Below are 17,374 nucleotides of genomic sequence, written 5' to 3' on the forward strand. Positions count from 1 at the left end.
ATAAAAAAGAAGAATTTTATAACCTTTTCTTATTTTCCCACGACTAAAATCCGTTGAAATTTTTTTCATACTTCAAAATTTGCTAGGGGGAATAGATCGTGACTACGTTAATAAACCAAATATTACTTTTTACTTCATTAGACTTTATAATAAAGTATCAAAATGTTTTGGGGTAAGTAGATCTAATTTTATTTGTTCTATATTTCAAAATACCACGTGTTGAATTATTCATTGTTTCTAAAACACCAAGCTTTATTTCTATCATGAATTATAATATATTTTACGAGTTGAGAATAGTTTTAATTTCTTTATTATTTGTAAAAAAATGTAAAATCGTTTTATTGGTGTTTAACTAAACTAATATTTGTTTTCTAATCTTTTAGTCTGCTTAGTACCTTGTTTCCACTTTAGAACTATATAAAATAATCTCTTAGTCTATTTAGTACTTGTTTCCACTTTAGAACTATATAAAAAGCTTATAGTTACATGTATTTTGTGTTAAATAGCTTGCTACATTTTTTGTAATTTCCTTGTTAATGTTGTGTTAAGCAAATGAAAGTTTATTAAACAAGTTACATACATATCGTGCCGCTTCAACAAGATTGATCCGATATTACTTAGCAACTAGATTCCAATCAGATCCATGTTTGTAAAATGTTGGTCCTGAACAAATTAGGTGTATCGGGAAAAAAACTACCCAAACAGCAAAAGAGACTAATCAGAACTTGTACAGTATACAGTGGATGCATATACATATAAATAAAATCATGTATTGCCCTGCTAAATTAACATAACAATATCTTAACAAGGAATTGATTCTTCTAAATATGCATATTTAGGCTATTTTACAAATCGAGATAAATCATAGGGAGGCTGAATATCCTGGTTTAAAAAATAGTATAGGGTTACAAAATATCTTCTTCTTAGGGTGCCTGTCAGTTCTGAATGTTGGTGGTCATTCTGGCCTTGACAACTTTGTTGGTTGCTATAATTAATTAACATTACTTACATAAACTTTTATTTGCTTTCTTCTTTATTAGAATGTAATATAGAATAATTGTCCAAAAGATATAACTAAGCATTGGGAATTTGATATAACAAAAAAAGCGATAAAAATCATATTCATTTTTACTCTAAATTAGAAACAGGTACTTATTTAAACAGGATAATATATTATTGACTGGATAAATCCAGAATGCAATGCAATATTCACAAGTATGTAGCTTCATCCTGCTTGGATAATTCTAACTCCATCCATGTATTTCTAGTATTACCTGATATTTGTGTTTTAACCTTAACATATACATAGTTCGTTGATTGCTGGCCCATTTTACTTATTTTTGTGAGGGTGTAACATCTGCTGCTTGTGTATTGAAATAGCTGACAATTATAGTACTGCATTGGTTGTTTCAGTCTGTTTAGATATTCAATTGTCACTGTGGGTGCATTAATGTGGTCACTTATGGTCCCATTTTTCAACTCACGATACTTGGGAGATGGATTTTGTGAAATCTTGATTTCATATTTTTGATGGTGATTAGGTGAATGTTTAGTTATTCAATTGCTTTTATCTCTGCAGCGTCTTTCGTTTGAAGGCAGTCCCTCAATAACTGCCTTGACAGGATTGTTTTTCAAATTTATGGTGGGTTGTTACTTGTTATTATTATGAGGTTTGCGCTGACTTTTTTCTGAAGACACTTCAGTGAACTTATACTTGGTCTGGATAATTCTACATGTGGTATTCACAGTAAATTGTTCATTCTATGCTAATAACGTGTTGTGATATTTTGTAACAGTCTTCATTCAACTCCTTATATTTTGTTCACAGAGAGTATATCTGGTCATTCTTTTTGTTGATGAGCCTTATCATCATATTTAGTTAAGAGCCTTATTCTCTTCACATATTATGTCAAGTTCAGTCCTTGACTGAATTTTATTTTCATATGTGTAGTATATTTATATCTTTGTTCAGCCTGTTCTATTCCTCATCTGTTTTAATATGTTTCATGAGTTTTCTTCATTGTATTAATTCTTAAAAAGTTTTGTATGCTTGTATTCCATGCTTTGTTTTTTTTTAGTTCGTATTTTTTTGACTGGAGTTATTTCCAGTAGATTTTTTCTTCTTTTTCTACTGTCTTCCATTGCTTCGGTTCAGGTTCCTGCGCTCACACTGTTTGAGTATTCTTACATTTTATAGGATTCTTACATTTCAATAGGTTTTTTAAGAGCGTAGGCGCAAAATTTCAGGCCAATGCTTTTTAAATGCATTCATTTTTTTCGAATCCTGAGAAAACTAATAAATATTTTTGAAAAATTTAAACGCAGAATGAAAGATTACATTATTTCCGAGGGCCGAAAGTCCCTGAAAACTTTTATAATGTTTATTTTAGTAAGTTACAGGGGTGAAAAAGAAGAAAGAATTTAGTGTGATTTTTAATTTCAAATATCTCGTTCAACAGAAACTTTTTGTTTATTCTAACGGACTTTTGACCCTCGGTAATAATGTAATCTTTCATTCTGCGTTTAAATTTTTCAAAAATATTTATTAGTTTTCTCAGGATTCGAAAAAAATGAATGCATTTAAAAAGTATTGGCCCGAAATTTTGTGCCTATGCTCTTAGTCGCCAAGTCTTCTTTTGGTTTTGCTTTGCCTGGATACAGGTTGCACTGTCTTTATGCTGCATGGGTAGCACATGCTACCCATGCAGCAGCTCTATTGCTCCTTACTAGTACTATTCCTACTGATACTGCCTGTGAGTCTCTTCTATCGATTTCTATTATAATACTAGTATCTAACCAGAGTCCAAAACTAGTGGTTTATTTTATAGTATATAATCTGATACTTCACAGTAAAAAACTTCAATTAATAATTACATAAATTTTTAAATATTTTAGGTCTTATTATGGAGCCGCAAAGGCGGTACTTACATGTTGTCAAGAAAGCATTCCACATTTCAATGGCAGCACTAGATGTAGGTACATCATCGGATGAACCAGCCCAAGTTATGTGCAGTTTTGAAGGAAGAAACTATCTTTTATGTACTCTTAGTAAAACTGCCTTACAATGCGCTTTGGATTTAAATTTTGAGGTAATGAGTTACATTCAAATCAAAACTCCATAAGAGACGAATTTATTACTTAATTTGTGGATAATTTTTATAAATTTTCAGCCAAAGAACGCATTCTGATATATTTAGAGCTTTTGTTAACCAAATGAGGCATAATTTCAAAATTCAGGTTTAATTAAACTGACTAGATATAATGAAACAAAACAACAAAACAACACTTAGTATACTTATCTAATATGATTTTTATTAAAAAAAAATTACATTGTTTTTATTCTCTTGTAGGTCGGAGATGAAATAGCATTAACCACAAATGGAAAGTGTCACATACATCTAACAGGTTATTTCATTGAAGAATCTAATGATCTCTTAGGAGAAGAGGAAGAAGAGGAGGAAGTTGAAGAAGAAATTATGGAGAAAGAAGTCAAGAAGAAGAATAAAAAACGGAATAAACAAGAGATAAATGGGCGTAAGTCTCATACATACAAAAGATAGAATATAAATTGAAAATATTTTAGATGGTTGTTTGTCAATTTGAGTAAAATGGGAACTATAAAAAAAGTTGGTTAAAATTATGGAGCTACTTTGTATGTGCAATATTATATAATCTAAAAAAAGAATATATACTATAACAATTTGTAATTGAAGGTGATTCATTGACAACATCACACTTAAAGCAACCACCTGTACCAAAATAATATTTTAATTATTTATTATTTGTTTAAACACATAAGTAATTAAGTAAAAATTAAATTTAAGATCTCTTCTAACGACATAAACTTCTGCTTTCTTTGTACATTACTTGGACCTGCTATGGCATCCATCTTAATGCTATAAAAAGAATAAACATCAATCATATTATTCTGCTATTGGTCTGTTGTTTACTTACCTCAAAAACTATTTTAAAGTTAATAAACATAATACAGTCTATTTAATAAAGATAAAACAAATTCACATCCACAAGAAACAGAACACACCATGCCTATGCAGATATGGACGCTTGATGATGAAGAAACCAAACAAATAAACTATTTCTCCCATTCCCACTCTTTCGAAACCTGTAAATATATAGATCAGCGAAGTGTTGATAAGTTTACCAATGTGTCAAAGTATTCAACGAACTTGTTCAACTATTCGCAGTGTGAATCACACTGATATGCAGAAGGTATATTGTTACGGGGGCAAATTTTACAGAACCTTCTCACTTTTCACGTATCCACATTTGTGAAGCCAATATACACAATAAAAATGACCCCGATACATGCTGGTAAGAATGTACTTCTGACATTTAACATTGTTGCCGTTAGCTCTAAGTTCAATTTGTAGATGAGTCACCTTCAGTTGAAAATTGTTATAGTATAATGGTTATTGGGAGTAAAAAAATACATTTTTCCTTAATATATTAGCATATTAGTAGACCTGTTCTGAGATTTAATGTCAGGTTGGGGGGACAATTATGCAACACAAATAACTTGATGTGTTCGTTTTTGAATGCTGAATAGTCTTAATTTGGCACAAAACACATCACATACAAATAACTATTTATAATTCAGGTTGCCGTTTAAAGTTTATTACAACAGTTACATCCAGTTTGTGGAATAGTTGACATTTTCAGTTAAAGATGGTAATTTCACAAATTTTTAATTTTCTGTAAGAGTTGCTGCAACAATTCATTTCAGTCATTGGTTTTTGTGATGATTGCTTCAAGAACTAGGTTGAACAGCATGGTTGCAAGTGTGTCTCCCTGTCTCACCACCATGTTGATGTCAAACAGGGGAGACTGTTCTCCATCTATACTTACTGCGGCTTTTGAACCCTGCTATGTCTTTATAAAATATATCAGCAAAAAAAAATAATTAAAGTTTTAATCAAACAATAACATAACCTTAAAACATGAACATCAAATATATAATATATAATAATATCAAATTATTAAGAGTAAATATCCTAATAATTTTATTTATTTATTTAATACACGGGATAACACCATTAACAGTTTAAATTACAATAAGCATACAATATCACAGTTAGGATTCAAAACTTGAAATTCCTTATAATAAAAAATCAATATTAAAAAGTTTTAAAAAAATGAGACTAAAAATCGTACTAGACATACTAAAAAAAAAACAAAGTATAAAAAGAACAAAATTCAACAATCCCAATATACATATCACAAAGCAAGAGATCTTTTTAACTGAGTTGAAGTTATATTGAAAATATCAAAATCGCGATCATTTAATAGCCCCATGTATCTACCCAATGGGTTGTGAATACCATAGGTTGTTCTGGGGAAAGGAATATTGAAAACATTGTGGTACCATAGAGCTTGATGGGGAACATTAAAGTTAATCTAGCTTAACAGGTTTGGACAATCAATAAATCCATGTATGATCTTATATATAAATATAGCTCCTGACATGTCACACGGTTCTTGAGTGAGGGTAAAGATAATTGTTGTTTGATACGGAAATAATCATGATTTTCAATAGCAGTGTGGACATGGTAAGCACAGTGCCTCAAAAATTTATGCTGGACTCTTTCTATGGTATCAATATTGTTCTGAAAATAGAGTGACCAAATAACTGAACAGTATTCCAAAATAGTTCTAACTAAGCAACAATACACTAACGAAATCAAGAAGTTTAGATGCCTTTATTGAAATAGAGTTTATGTGGTCACAGAAAGTAAGCTTCTCATCGAAAATAACACCCAAATCCCGAATAGAAGAAACGTAATTCAGTGGCTGATTATTAATAGTATAGTTTTTTCCAATTCTATTGACTTTACGAGAAAAACTTATAAAACAACATTTATTTACATTTAAGTGGAGTTTGTTCTGATTGCACCAATTTTGTAGTCTAAGTCATCTTGTAGCAAGGCTTGATCTTTTAAACTGTCTATAACTTTCCAAAATTTCAAGTCATCTGCCAATTTGATATTCTTACCTAACAAATTCACGAACAACAAATAATACCAATCGCACAGAATAAGTGTTCATATCCAAAAGTCCTTATTTACTCTTTAAACAATTAAAAAATCAATATTCCCAACTTCTTATGGGACAAATACACACAAAATAGAATGTGTGGAAAGACTTTGATAGACTTTGATATTGTAAATGAACTTTACTACGAAAACATCATCCGCCTAGTTATTTCTTGTGAATATAGGGCCTGTTTTCCATGAATAATTTCAAATAGCGAATAATAATAATTCGCATATATATTTTTTTATTTGATATATTTATGAATTTTTACAGCTTCTCCGAAGAAACAAAAAAAGGAACAGAAACAAGAGGAATCAGACGAGGATGATGATAGCGACATGGACATGAATGATCTCCTAGAAAATACCTTGGATAGTGACGATGATGATGAATCCTTCAATGGAGAAGAAAATGAGGAGGAGGAAGAAAGTGGCGATGGAGGTGAAGAAGAAGAAGAGGGGGAGGTAATCTTTAATTTTAGTTCAATTCGTAAAAATCGTACAATCTGAACCCCATAACTTCCTTCTAACCTTCTGTTACACCTCCTAATTGGAGAGCGCAATAGTCTTGATTCTTTCTGTATAATGATTCAGTTGTTGTGTGACTCACTACTTAGCATGATGTAGGTGTGCATGTGTAGCTGTGTTTGTTGTGTAAGTTCTGTTACATGCAAGAAAAATCTTCATAATTGGGAAAGACAAATGTATATTTACATTTATTTTAATTAAGGAACATCAAATTAGGCGTAAATAACACATTATCAAAATAAAATTTTTAAAATATAACATTTTTACATATAATAGCATATTAGTAGACCCGATCTGAGATTTAGTGTCAGGTTGGGGGGACAAATATGCAACACAAATAATTTGACGTGTTTGTTTTTGAATGCTAAATGGTATTAAATTGGCAGAAAACACATCACATACAAATATCTAACTTATTTAGTGTGTTGAGCTTAGTCTAAATTTTATTGTATTAAATGCTACTAGCGAGGAATAATTGAAATTTTCAATTCATCATCATCATTCTGGCTTTATAACTCTGTGTGGGCCTTCGTCAAGCATGAATTCCCATATTTCTCATGACTTAATCGATGTTAACAAGGAATCTTGTTCTGGGTCTAGCAAGGAGCGTTTTTTTCAACTATAGGTGGTAATTTCCACATATTTTTGAGTTTTCTGTAAGAAGTGCTTTAATCACATTCAGTTTTTTAATTGTATAGTAATTAATTATAATAATTCATTGTGTGTGCATGTGTGTCATATCAACAGTCATAATAACGTGAACGTTATTCACACCTGAATTATTGTTCTACATATAAATAGAACATTCCCTATTATTCATTAGTACATGCTGTGTCGGAAATTGGCAACTTGCGGTTGTATCAGTGCTCCAGAGTACTGAAGATCTGACACACAATCTTGGAAGACCAGGATTTTATTTCAGAGCGTTTCCCTCTTAGGTAGGCCGATTGCTATACATCTAAATAATGCCCCGCATGTTGGTCTGCTTTTATATTACGCCTAAAAGTCAAGCTGCCACTTTCGATTTCGCAGTTTTAAAAGTTTTTCTCATCTGCCTTAATCACTTTTGTGGTCTTTCTCGACACAAAGGGAAAGATCCTTAAAAATCAGAAATCACTCTTCTAAATTGAGGATTTATAGTATAGGAATATAATTACCTACTACTTAGCTAGGAGGTTAGTCAACCACTATAAGAGCAGCAAAGATTGTCTTCAAGGATGAATCTTATTACCTCTAATGTGGTTGACGATCTTTTAACAAAGCTCAAAAGAGGAGGATCTCATGCTCTAGGTTGTGCAGACGATTTATTTACAGTGGTGAGATAAGTATTCCAATATTATTGTTCACATGCAAGGTGTGTAACTGTGTGGTGTTTGAAAGAAGAATTTTTAATAAATCGTAATAAAACAAAAGTTTTTTAAAACGTCTCAATTGAACCAAAATAGTTATTTCCTCAGTCATTAGAATTAGTAATAGATTGGAACTGCAAACAGTCTCTTAGCAGGTCATAACAATGTAACTTTTTGGGTGTCAGGACATAAAGCAATTGTTGGTAATGAAATTGCTGATAGTCTTGTTAAGGGAGCTACTACTCTTTTTATCAGACTGATGCCATTCTGCGCTGACAAAAAACCTAGGGTGAAGAATATCCGAAAATTTCAATAGGATCTTATGTAGGCTACTAGGTAAACATTCCAGATCGAAGGTAAGCAAAAAGGTTATTATAACCTTTTATTCGCTACATAAAAACACTCTTAAAGTTTCAAAAGACTGAACTAAGGGTAATCACAGTTATTGTGGTGGCTATGGTACTGGCTTACTTAATAGACTTAGACTAATAGACTTTCTTAGAAGCCTAAAATTGGGCCAAAAATAGATGTAGGCTACATAGAAAAGAACTGTTAAAGTCGCAGTGTGGAAAGTTATGAGGTTCATCGTCCCCTTTTGAAATTTACAATCTAGTTAAATAATTCCCAAAATAATATAACCCAAAAATAATAACGACGTTAACGTTTAACAACGTTAAATAGATTTATTTACTTTTTTGTTTTGCTTTTTTTTCAGGATGACTCTGGCGATGATGATGATCAAGAACAATGGGAAAGTGATGATGATAGCGAAGAAGAAGTAGAAGACACAAAAAAACCAAAACTCAACGGTCATGTTAAAAAACAAGAACAACCCGCACCAAAACAGAAAGATAAGAAAAACAAAAAACAGCAAAATAAGGAAGAAAAAAGTTCACCGACTAAAGAAAGCCAGTCACCCAAAAAAGATTCACCAAAGAAGGTTGTTCAAGGTGGAATGATTATAGAGGATTTAAAGGAAGGACAAGGTCCACCAGCTAAAAGTGGCAGATATATTACTGTAAGTCACTTTATTTGTAGTTTATGGTACATTATAATAATTAGCATAGTTATATGTGGTATTTTCCATTATTATTTAGTATTAACTATTATAAAAAATGGTATAACATTCATGAACATTCTCATAAATACAGCAGGAGACAAGAGGCTAAAATATTCTTCTATTTTACGTGTATATGTTCCAAGACTAATATTACTCGAAACATTAATATCAAACTTACCTAGATTCCGGGTTGAACTACATCTGATTTGAGAACACCTATCTTTCGGCTTCCGCTCTGAAATCTTCATCCAGAGTCGCAATCTCCTGAGCCCCAGATAACTTCATTACTACAAAGTTTACTACTGATTCTTTAATTTGGCAATTGACATGGTTCACTGACATGGCTTTTGGGCGGAAAATTGCGTGAATATTCTTGATGGCGGGAACTGGATTGATGGACTGAGCGGACGATGATCTGTTATGAATGAGGAGAGGTCTCCATGTTGAAGGTAACCGGCTGCCGCCACCTCTTTTATTGAGACAGTTAGGCCGTTTGTCGATCTCAATAGCTTCTCTGATAATTGTTGGTTTATAGAGATATGGTTTATATTGGAATGTTCATAGATTCTATTTTGGATTTTTCGATTTGTTTGGCCTATGTAAGGACTAATTTCATAAACTCATGTGTTGTTAGTTTGAGATGTTGTCTTTGACGGATCAGACAAAAGATGAAAGTTTTTGGTGAGGGGTAATTATTGTCATATTCTCTTTGATTTGAGAATTTTATCAATTTTTTCAGTGACGCCTTTGATATAAGGTAGAAAAGCTTTCATATGATGAAGATCTAATTCTTTAAATTGATATTGAACGGGAGACAGCTGCCTGTGCAAATATCATACCGATCACTAAGAAGTATTCACTTCAAAAACGTGTTGTTCTGTTTTTTTCAGATATTGTTTGTGTGTGTTTAGACTTCTTCTCTTCTTCCTCTTTATAAACAATTCTGCTTGTTCGTTAACGGATGGTAGTAGGTAGAAGAAACGCACTTCTTCAGTCGATTGGTGACTTATCTCTTGGTATTTTGACGACACGGGTCTCCCCCATTCTGTTGATGTGGCTATTCCATTCTAGTTTTCTATTTTGTGTCCATTCATTTATACACTGTATGTTACATTTTCTTCTAATGTCTTCACTTCTCTTTCGATCTCTCAGCATATTTCCTGTAATTCTTCTCAGTACTATCATCTCTGCTGTTTCCAGTAGCCTTTGTGTTGCAGCTGTGTTGGGTCTTGTTTCTGAGGCATATGTCATTATTGGCCTTACACTAGCTTTATAAATTCTTGACTTCATCTCAGTGTTAATGTGTCTCTTTCGCTATATAGTGTTACTAAAGCATCCTGCCAGTCTATTTGCTTTTTGTACCTGATCTCTCACTTCGTCCAGGTCTCCATAGCTGGAGAGTGTAATTCCAAGGTATTTTTTATCCATTACTTGTTCAATACTGATGCCATCAATTTCTATTTTACATCTCATTGGTTTTTTGCTGATTACTATTGTTTTAGTTTTCTGAGATCAGATTGTCATATTAAATTCTTTTGCTAAATGTTAATGTTAAATCTGTGGACCAGTCTTTTCAGACTATCTTCATCTTGGGCTATCAATATTGCATCGTCTGTGTAACAGAGTATTTTTACTTCTTTGTTTCCCATTCTGTATCCTGTTCATTTGTTACCGCTTTTGATGATTTCATGCATGATTAAATTGAAGAGCATAGTGCTTAATGTGTCCCCCTTGTCTTATGCCGCTGCCTATTTCTATATGTTTTGTAAGTTGTCCATCTATACTGACTACAGCTTTGTTGTTTTGGTAGATGTTTTTACAATATTTAGGGGTTTAAACTTGAATGGACAAAATTTTCAACAATTTTTGTAGTTATTATGTTTTGTTTGAATGCAACATTTGTTGTTTTTTCTAATAATCTCAGACCGTGCATTATACCTTCTCACATAGACTTCATCTCACTTATGATTAATAAGACTATTGTTATAATAATTTTTTTTGCTTTTAGGTATACTATGAAGGAAGACTGAAGACCAACAACAAGGTTTTTGATTCACATAAGCAAGGTCAAGGTTTTGGTTTTAAATTAGGTTCTGGTGAAGTCATAAAAGGATGGGATGTGGGCCTAGTAGGAATGAAACTTGGAGGAAAGAGGCGAATTACTTGTCCACCCCACATGGCGTAAGTTTCTATTTGCTATTAAAATCAAATCGATATTAGTTTGGCACTTCAGATATGGTTAAATAAGTAAAATATTTGCTGATTTATTTTATGCATGACCTCGTACTATAACAAGTTTTTTTTTAATTGAAGTGAAAATTAATATACAACTCTACCTTTGAGTCTAAGGATAAGTCATTTAGATTTAGCTTTAAAAGTTGTGTGGGAGAAACTTATGAAAGTATAAGTTTTTATTTGCAATTCAAGGCAAATTAGAAAAACACATTTACTTTTGAACTACATTAACTATGTTTTGTTTTATAGACCATCTTACGTCAAGCTTCGATATCTTTGTTATTGAGGACAATTTCCCAAAGTTTCTGGTAGTTATATGTGGGATGAGCTATTTATTTCGATCCATAGCCGTTTGTAAAGTTTTAATGTTGTCGGCTCTTTATATTATTTTTAATTGCACTGCGTTTGTGAGTAAATTTGCTTTGTTGAAAGATGTGAGGGAAACTCTTATTTCGAATAGCTGTATCAAATGAGCAACACAATCTACTTTTATTTTATAACATACTGCTTTAGATTTTTTTCAGGTATTTTCTCTCTTTAGCTCAGGTTATTGCTTTATCTACAATACATTTTGCATAAGATAAGGTGTTACATCTCAGATTTGGTTAGTTCAATTAGTTCAGTTAAGAGTCAATTGTGTATTTTGCGTAAGTTATGTTACATTCAAGAAAAATCGTCATAAATGGAAAATACACATGTATTTTGGTTAAAGAAAATTAACTTCTTAGACATAATATTGTTCTGAATCTATTTTCTTGTGGCATTTTAAATTACCATTTTAATGGGAATAAGCCACAATTGAGGGTTGTCTCTACAGCTTTGTAAAAATTTGATTGAATTTTGACAATGTGCCAGTTCTTTGCAAAGAATTTCCAATTTCCGAAAATTTTGAATAACGCTGGGTCCATAACGGTTTCTTAATATTGTTCTGAGCTATTTTCTTGTGGAATTTTAAAGTAATTAATATTTTAATGGTAATAAGCCACAATTGTGGCTGAATCCCATTAAAATAGTAATCTCTTAGACATAACAATAAAAAAGGAAAAATATTAAACACATTTTTTTATTGTATTTTCCCTTTATTATATTAGCATATTAGTAGACCTGATCTGAGATTTAATGTCAGGTTGGGGGGACAAATATGCGACACAAATAACTTGATGTGTTCTTTTTTGAATGCTGAATAGTCTTAATTTGGCAAAAAACACATCACATACAAATAACTAACTGTATATATAGCTATGTTGAGTTATTTCTAATAAATATTACTCATCGATCCTATTCGATAAAAAATATACTTCCAGTCACATTAAATTTTGTTGTATAAATACCAATGGATGATATAGTTGAAATTTGCAATTACCTGTTAGTTTCCACAATTTTTTGAGTTTTCTGTAATAATAATTGCTGCTATACTATGTATTTATCTTATTGTGAAGTGATTATTTGTAATAATTCATTGCTATTACTGTATGTACGTGTGTGAGAGTGTGTGTTATGCGCTCAGTTGTACGGTGCATATTTAATTGGACTTATTCAGTCTTATTCATCCCATTAGTTAAGATGTATTTAATCACTTCCGGCTTTCAGTACCTGTTTTGGTTGAGCTACTTATTTCGATCCATAACCTTTTGTAAACGTGAATATTGTGGTATATTTATATTGTTCTTAATCTCACTGTGTTTGTTAGTTTATTTGTATTGAATTTGTTTGAATATGTGAAGTCTTTAATTTCATCACATATTTTCCTCAAGATTCCATTGTTTTTGATGATTATTTATATCTATTATTCACTACAAAATCAATGCCCTGATAGACCATGAAGTTGTCATCTGTCTAGTACAACTCTACAATTAGTCTTTATGAGTTAAGATTAAACTGTAGATACAATTAGTCTTTCTGAGTCAAGGTCTGTAGGTTCCATATACAGATTGAACGAATTTAAAACGGAACATACGAAATCAATGTATTTCGGCTCAACTCCGCTCTAGGTGGTTGGCCAACAAAAGGTTGTCAAATAATTATATTATAAAAATCCAATACTTCAGCGGGCTGCTGGATTCTGAATTCATTCAAGAACAAGTCAAAACTCCACCCAAATAGGTACCCTAGAATCACTGTGAAAACTAGACTACACAAGCAGTTATTATGCTGTCAAACCACTTATCGCTTCCTTATAGTCCAAGAGATAGAGCCGAAATTTTGAACTGATCAGTAATATGACATTTCTCTATTGGAATATATTCATTGTAACTGGGTCAAGACTTTGCCTTACAGGCGGACGAAATCATTTGAAAATTTTTGGAAAAAAATCATGGTATAACTGACAGAAAATCGAAAGGATTCTACAAATTAGATTTTACCTCAAAAAATTACGAAAATTTTCATTTACGGAAATTTTTTTGGAAAATTTTGAGGAAAACTCTACTTGACGCTTTTCAGAATAGTAACAGAAGTGAGCATACAAATTTTCAAATCAATCGGTATAAAAATGTCATAATAAAATCAGTTTGAAAATTGTTACCGAGACCTAAAATGCACAGGCAAGTGGTACATTTGACCCCGTTTTATCTCTCTCTGTACCAACCCAGCTGTCCGCTCTTTTGGATTTAGAGTTTTTAGGGGCTAAATAATGAGCCATGAAAATTGCGGACATATTACTTATCGTTAATTTTTCCCCAAAAAATTGCAATTTCATCCCTGTCCGCCACCCCTTATGTATCCACTCTCGCGTCCGCCCTTTGGGATTTCGTCTAGTTATACCAAGATCTTACTCTGGGCAAATTTTCAGCCATATTATCGATCGTTAATTTTTCCGAAAAAAATTACAACTTCATCCCTGTATAGCCACCCCCTGTACCACGAGGGGCGTCCGCCTGTAAGGCAAAGTCTTAACCCAGTTACAATGAATATATTCCAATAGAGAAATGTCATATTACTGATCAGTTCAAAATTTCGGCTCTATCTCTCCGACTATTAGGCAAGCTCCTCTTTCCTTTAAAGGAGACAGATAGTTGAACGATATTTTATACAATGTCTATCACCAGGTATGGATTTATTTTTGTCCAAGTTTTATATTGGTCCACTATTTCAAATGCAGTTCAAACAGACATATATTAAATTGTATGTTCCGTTTTAAATTCGTTCAATCTGTATCTATGTACAGTTAATGGTATACACATAACATATCATATGAATAGCACGAGACAACTCACCAAATGGACGAAAAAAAGTATTGACAGACTAAGAAAAAGAGGTGCGATAATTTAAAAAATTTAGAAGCCTAATATTGAAGAAGAAACAGGTTTTAAAGCCTACATACAAGAAGGAGGCGGAAGAATAAGGTTATTTAACATCTAATCTCTTTGTTCCATGCTCATATCTTTCATTATATCCAGGCTTTCTCAATTTTAGTTTAAATTTCTTGAAATTTCAAGTATTCAAGTATTATTTATTCTGTCAATCTCCCTGCTACATGTCTATGTCTGGCTTCTGTATGGTACCTCAGGTACGACTTGCTTCCTATTCCTTTTTTCTTTAATTTTTGTAATACTAAAGGAATAAACTCTTCCAAATGCTGCCCAACCTCTTCGTTTATTTATTTGTCTGGTTTCGTTACTTTTATTGGCAATTTACCAGAGCTTATGGAACAACTCATAGATGTATGCTATTGAAGGCTTTATTGTAGTCAGTGAATGTTCCAGAGGCTTTTAACAATTTCCTCAAATTTCGTTGCCACACACTTTCGTTTCTTACTCGGTGTCTACCTCTCTTCTCTTTTATTCGCTTTTTTTGTTTTAATTTTCCTTCTATTCGATGTACGACTAGTACTAGGTTGATTCAAATCACTCAGAGCATATTCACTACCCGAATCTTGAAAACTTGTAAACACAAAATTACGTGTTCTTATTAACAAAATTTCAAAACTGAAAACAAAACAAATACCAGTACCACTCTACCACCGGACCAGTGAGCGTTATCCCTACTCCCACATCTTCCACTACATGCGATCATTTCGGTGTTAAAATCAGATAACTCCTGGACTTGCCTGATTCTTACATCGTAATGGTTGATCAGATAAATCCTTTTCTATGCTAACTTAATGAAGATTCGTTGGATTTGCTCGATTCCTGCACCAAAATATGCGCAACTTCAAATTTTTTGTGTTGAATGCACTGAGGTCTTCAATTACTAGTTACAGATTCGGTTAGGAATCAGTTAGACAAACTTAATTAACTACATGTAAATAGCAGTGACCCCTAAGTTTCTAAGAAAGGTCAGAAATGTTTATTAACTGTATTTTTACTCGATATTTTTGTTGTATTTGTAATTTTACTTTTCATTTGCAGATATGGCGTTAAAGGATCCCCTCCAGCTATTCCAGGAAATTCGACACTCGTTTTTGAAGTAGAATTAAAGAAAATTCGTTGATTTGCATAAGATATATGAATATACTTTTTTTGTACAATATTTACATCATGCTCATACTGTCATAGTTTAGTGTAAGAGACCAGTTTAATGGGAAATTTTTCCAATTTTGCAGAGCGGGCATAAAATCGAATCAAATTATTTTCACCAGACATTTTTTACATTTAAAAATAATTATTCTGATTATATGACATCATATTTTTACTAGAAAAGTAATGGTTTCTTATAGCACACTATATATATAACAAGGTGCGAAACTTATTAAACTTTTGTTATTATTATTCCACTCTATTTTGTTTACTTTTAAACGGTTATTATTAGTGTGTATTACTACATGTATCTTTCCTATTTAGTTTACTTAATTATCAGACATAAATATCGAGGATACATGATATAAAATTTGCTGAAGCATCTGTTATTAAAATTGTTAAAGTTAATCAGTTTCCAGTGCATTTCCTCGATATTCATGTTGCCATGTTTTGTAATACATGTATTTTTTAATAGTATTTGACTTTTATTTATACTTTCAACCAGCAGCTTCCATACAGACTACTAGATAATATCGTCGGCGTATGCAATAGTGGCTTAACTCAAAATTTTTCAAAATTGAGTTACATAACCAGAGGGCTTGAAAAAGCTTTATTTATGACCTGCAAAACTGACAGAATAATAATAGAATAATAGCAAAAATTTCCGATAGATTTCACTAGTGTCGCTATGACATGTTGTCATAGTTCATAAACACCTTTCTTCAATTCCGACAATGGAAAGCCACTATTTTCGAAGGAGAAATATACTACCACCTCAAAAAATATATAGGGGGTAAAACATTGAAAGATCTGTACACTGATTATAAATCTGATTGACAAAGAGAACGATGAATTTGTAAAAATTGATTTATATCGTAAACTTTTTAATTATGAATTTAACTATGCATTATTTTCTCCCAAAAAGATAATGTCAGTATTGTGAAAAATACAAAAATTCGAGCAGTGAAGAAAAAATAGCCCTAGAAGTTGCTTATACAGTATACTCACTCTATAACGAACACAGTTATTACGAGTTTTCGCTTATAACGAGGTACATTAGATGTAACGTGAAATTTCTATTGAACTATAACCCTCTATAGCGAGGTAAATTTGCTTATAACGAGAGAAAATAAGATTGAAAAACGTGTTTTTTTACGTTTTGACCCGACCGTAGCTATAAATAAATACCCTTTTTAACTGCCGTCTGCAATAAACTTCTTACAATTTATGATTCTTTAGTCGGAAATTTACAATTTATGATTCACAAGTGTCATTGTAGGGGGTTGACCATTCACACCTAATAATATAGGTCCTAATAGACAAGATGTGAAAAGTGTTTTAAAGGTTGTCAGAAACTTTATCCAAAGAAAAAACGTATCTGATCAAACAGATTTTTCTGTATCTGATCGAATGTTCTAGAAACTTCTTCAAATTTCTCATTGTTCTGACTACATACTTCGTCAAATCTAGAAACATTTTCGAGTTTCTCGTCGTTTTGTCTAGCTACTTCTTTAATAATTTGAGACGTTTCATCGAATCTCTTGGAAACATTCTCGAATTTATCATCATTTTTTCTAGAAGATTCTTCGATCATTTGCAAGACATTCTCAAATTTCTCGTCATTTTTTCTAGAACTTTCTTCGATCTTCGTTAAAACTGCTTCTTCTGCTGATTGAAAATGGAGTGTCTCTGGGT

General features: G+C 32.0%; 1 protein-coding gene across 1 annotated transcript; it reads left to right on the forward strand.

Annotated features, from left to right (window-relative positions):
* The first annotated feature begins 12 nt into the window (after positions 1 to 12).
* Positions 13 to 16,154, forward strand: Fkbp39 (FK506-binding protein 39kD). Its single transcript, XM_072539666.1, has 7 exons — positions 13 to 172; positions 2,896 to 3,089; positions 3,351 to 3,534; positions 6,325 to 6,515; positions 8,643 to 8,945; positions 10,996 to 11,168; positions 15,572 to 16,154. The coding sequence occupies exons 1-7, from the start codon at positions 163 to 165 to the stop codon at positions 15,651 to 15,653; spliced, it is 1,137 nt and encodes a 378-aa protein (XP_072395767.1). The 5' UTR covers positions 13 to 162; the 3' UTR covers positions 15,654 to 16,154.
* Positions 16,155 to 17,374: the final 1,220 nt, after the last annotated feature.

This window comes from Diabrotica undecimpunctata, chromosome 8 (genome assembly GCF_040954645.1).
Source record: "Diabrotica undecimpunctata isolate CICGRU chromosome 8, icDiaUnde3, whole genome shotgun sequence".
Taxonomy (NCBI): domain Eukaryota; kingdom Metazoa; phylum Arthropoda; class Insecta; order Coleoptera; family Chrysomelidae; genus Diabrotica; species Diabrotica undecimpunctata.

Bases quoted from the DNA above. Each gene is read 5' to 3' on its own strand.
- Fkbp39 (XM_072539666.1), top strand. The intron at 3,535-6,324 runs GTAAGTCTCATA...GAATTTTTACAG, and splicing joins TAAACAAGAGATAAATGGGC to CTTCTCCGAAGAAACAAAAA. The intron at 6,516-8,642 runs GTAATCTTTAAT...CTTTTTTTTCAG, and splicing joins AAGAAGAAGAAGAGGGGGAG to GATGACTCTGGCGATGATGA.